The 4,475-nt window shown below is 34.7% G+C and overlaps 1 protein-coding gene across 1 annotated transcript; it reads right to left on the reverse strand.

Annotated features, from left to right (window-relative positions):
• Positions 1 to 1,048: 1,048 nt before the first annotated feature.
• Positions 1,049 to 1,639, reverse strand: LOC137825325 (uncharacterized mitochondrial protein AtMg00810-like). Its single transcript, XM_068630998.1, has one exon. It carries the CDS (start codon positions 1,637 to 1,639, stop codon positions 1,049 to 1,051), a length of 591 nt encoding a protein of 196 aa, XP_068487099.1.
• Between the last annotated feature and the right edge of the window lie 2,836 nt (positions 1,640 to 4,475).

Raw genomic sequence — 4,475 nt, forward strand, 5'->3', positions numbered from 1 at the left:
TAACATAAACCCTAATTATGAATTTATACCTTTTTACATATTTTATTATTTTAATTTGAATAGGAACAATTTATTCCCGAAATTGTGTTAATTTCAAGATTCTAAGGAAGAATGGAGATAATTGGGAAAATGAAAAATATATAAAGCTAAAAAGAGAAAGTTGGAATGCTTCAACACTCACCAAAGCTGCCCAAATTCACAAAAAGCCAAGATGCCACTAATGGATCTCGCTCAAACGAGTAGAATCTCGCCCAAGTGAGTAGAATCTCGCTTGAGCGAGATAACGCTAGTAACGTTGGGCCTTTTTACGTCTTACTCACCCAAGCAAGCCCATTAGCGTCCAAGTGAGAAGTCAATTAAGCCCAAGCAAAATAGGTTAAATAGGAGGCTTGAGACAGAACCCTAGTGTGCATGATTGAGGGGAAACCACCATTGCATGACTTATAACCCAGTTGGGGGAATAGGAGGTGTGAGAAACATTAGAGGATGAAGTCATCAAGGAGAAACATCTTGGATCTTCTTTTCACGCTTTCCTTGTGTGTAATAGTCATCATAAGTGGCTAATTCTACCCTTTGGGATTAAGAGTAATTTGTTCAAACTCTTATGTATTAAGGTGATATCTGAATATAATATTTTGTTCTTGATTATTATTGGTATTATTGTTTTGCTTCTAATTCTTGATCTAAAATCTTAAATTTGACTGGAAAGTAGTTTTAGGGTTCTTACCTAATCAATAATGCTTAACATATTTGAGTGTTAGGAATAGACTTGAAATGTTAATTGTCATCCACGTCTGATTTTAATAATAAGTTGTTTTTATAAATATGCAAGAAATCGATATTTATGAAGCATCTTAATAATTCCATACAAGTGGAAGCATTCATTGGTCTATTAACCATATAAGTACAACCATTAGAGAAAATGATGTCTTATTTCAATATGCTTGGTTCTTGAATGCATAATGGGATTTTTTGTCACGTTGATGGCACTAGTATTGTCACACAAAATAGGTATTTTATTTAACAAGATACCAAAATCATTTAGCTGTTACCTTAACCATAAAGTTTGAGCACAACAACTCACCGCTGCAATATATTCTGCTTCAGCAGTAGAGAGAGCAACACATGCTTGCTTTTTGCATTGACAAGGGATTAAGCTTGATCCAAGGAAGTGGCAAGTGTCGCTAGTACTTTTTCTATCAATCTTGCAGCCTGTAAAATCTGAATCAGAGTAACTAGTTAGACTTAGTGAAACATTACCTGGATACCATAAGCCAACATCTTTGGTTCCTTGTAGATATTTCAGAATTCTTTTGGTTGCATTGAAGTGTGATTCTTTTGGGGCAGATTGAAAGCGAGCATACATGCACATAGCAAACATTATGTCAGGTTTACTTGCATTAAGATACAATAAAGAACCAATTAGCCATTTGTACTTAGTCTCATCAACAGGATTTCCAGCAACATCATGATCAAGATGGCAGCTAGTTGAGAATGGTGTGCTGATAAATTTGCACTTGTCCATTCCAAATTTTCTTCGCAAGTCCTTGCGATACTTGGCCTGGTTTAAGAATATACCATCTTTGAGTTGTTTGACCTGCAGACCTAGAAAGTAATTCAGTTCACCCATCATAGACATTTCGAACTCACTCTTCATAATTTCCACAAATGTCTCACACAGTCTTCATTGGTTGATCCGAATATAATTTCATCCACATATACTTGAACCAGAATTATGTCTTCTTCTTTTATCTTGATGAACAATGTCTTGTCAGATGTGCTTCTGTCATATCCTTGTGAGGTCAAAAAAACACTCAACCTTTCATACCATTGTCTAGGGGCTTGCTTAAGTCCATAGAGTGCTTTCTTAAACTTGAATACATGTTCTGGATGTTGATGGTCTTCAAATCCTGGGGGTTGTGAAACAAACACTTCTGCATTGATATATCCATTTAAGAAGGCACTTTTCACATCCATTTGGAATAGTTTGAATCCTTTTATACATGAGAAAGCTAGGAGAAGTCTAACAGCCTCTAGTCTTGCCACCAGTGCATAAGTTTCATCATAATTTATTCCTTCTTCTTGGTTATATCCCTTAGCTACAAGTCTAGCTTTGTTCCTGGTGATCACTCCCTGCTCATCCATCTTATTTTTGTACACCCACTTTGTTCCAATTATGTTCATTTCAGGTGTTCTTGGAACAAGTGACCATACTTCATTCAGGGCAAACTGATTCAGCTCTTCCTGCATAGCCAATATCCAGTTGTTGTCTCGTAAAGCTTCTTCCAGATTTTTAGGCTCCACTTGTGAAACAAAAGCCATTGTCTCACATAAATTATTTAGAGACTTCCTAGTTGAAAGTCCTTTTTCAATATTTCCAATGACATTGTCAAGTGTGAGATCTCTTTGGAGTCTTCTGTTCTTTTGGTAAATCTGCAAAAACAACAGATTCTTTGACAGCGTGTGAATCATTTGCATCTATATCAATCAAATCATTTTTAAGCAGAACAGTTCTTAAATCATCACATTCCAATTCATTTGAAACTGGTTTTGGCATGTAATTATCAAATTCATCAAACACTACATGCATCGATTCTTCCACAGTTAGCAACCTTTTATCGAAAACCCAATAAGCATGTCCATTCAAAGCATAGCCAATATGAATTCCTTCATCAGATTTTGCATCAAACTTACCCAAATTATCTTTTCCATTATTCAAAATAAAACCCTTACATCCAAACACTCTAAGATGACTTACATGAGGTTTTCTTCCCTTATACAACTCATATGGTGTTTTCTTAAGGATAGGCCTAATTAATGTTCTATTTAGCACATACGCAGCAGTATAAACTGCATCTGTCCAGAAGTATTTAGGTAACTTAGATTCATTCAACATAGTCCTAGCAAGTTCTTCTAGTGATCTATTTTTCCTCTTAACTACACCATTTTGTTGGGGAGTCCTAGGGGCTGAAAAACTAAGTGATATCCCATGTTTTTCACAAAACCTATCAAACTTGGCATTTTGAAACTCTCCCCCATGATCACTATGAATAGATTTTACACTACATCCATTTTCATTTTGCAGAACTTTTGCCAATTTCTTAAAAGTCTTAAAAGCATCATTTTTGTAAGCAAGAAAGAGAGTCCATGTATATCTAGAATAATCATCAACAATAACCAATGCATAGAAATTTCCTACCAGACTAGCAATTCTATAAGGTCCAAACAGATCCATATGCAGCACATCCAAGTGTTTCTTAATAGAAATCATGTCCTTTGATTTAAAAGATGTTCTTGTTTGTTTACCTTTTACACATGCATCACATAGTCTATTATCCTGAATTATATTAGCCAAATTGGAAACAAGATCCTTGGATTTCAATTTATTCAAATGATTTGTATGAATGTGAGCTAACCTTCTATGCCACCACCAAGACTCATCACTTTTTGACAAAAGGCATTCATTTTCATAATCATTTTCCAAGATATCCAAGAGATATATATTGTTTACTCGTTTACCTGTAAACAATACCTTACCAAAAGAGTCATGTGATATTGTGCACCCATTTGCTTTGAAATTTACCTTGTACCCTTTCTCACATAATTGGCTGATACTTAGGAGGTTGTGTCTTAGTCCTTCCACATATAAAACATTTTCAATTGTGGTTGAACTTCCAATTCCAACATTTCCTCTCCCTAGGATTCTTCCACGGTTATTATCTCCATAAGTGACATGCCCCTCTGCCTTGAGTTTTAAACTAGTAAACTGAGTTAGGTCTCCATTCATATGCTTTGAGCATCCACTGTCCAAATACCACAGGTTTTTCTTGCTGTTTTTCTACAAAACAAAAAAAATAATACACATGGTACCCTTCTTAGTCTAGGGTCCAGCAGCGATTAATACCTTTCCTTTGGAAGCCATTTAGCCATGCTTTTATGAACAAGGTATTTTCTAGCAATGCATGTTCTAGAATTATGTCTAGATTTCATACAATAAAAACAAGAAACGGGATGTACCTTCTTAACACTGTTGAAAGAGAAAAGAACTTGTTTTTTTATGGAACAAAGAAAACTGGACAGCTTTTTAACATTGTTTTTCTTTCCATGATTATAACCAATTTCATTTTTGTTAAAAACAACATTTTGTGACCCTAAAAGAGTCTCAAGATTATCCTTCCCTTAGTGAAATTAGATAGAGTTTTCAACAAATACTCAACTTGTTTTTTCAGCTTTTTACAGTTTTCACAAGTCTTTATAGAAGCATGCAAACATGTCAATTCAAGACTTACAAGATCAGTTTTAATTTTATGCAATTCTTCCTCAAGATTTTACCTTAGGTGCAAGAATATTATTTACATTTTTACAGTTTACTACATATAACAACAAGCCTGTTTGCCTCATCATGTGTTTCTTTGAAAGCAATTAACAATTGATCATAATTGTCAGACTCCATAGACAAATCACTAACCGAATCA

The sequence above is a fragment of the Phaseolus vulgaris genome, chromosome 8 (genome assembly GCF_000499845.2).
Source record: "Phaseolus vulgaris cultivar G19833 chromosome 8, P. vulgaris v2.0, whole genome shotgun sequence".
In the NCBI taxonomy this organism is placed as follows: domain Eukaryota; kingdom Viridiplantae; phylum Streptophyta; class Magnoliopsida; order Fabales; family Fabaceae; genus Phaseolus; species Phaseolus vulgaris.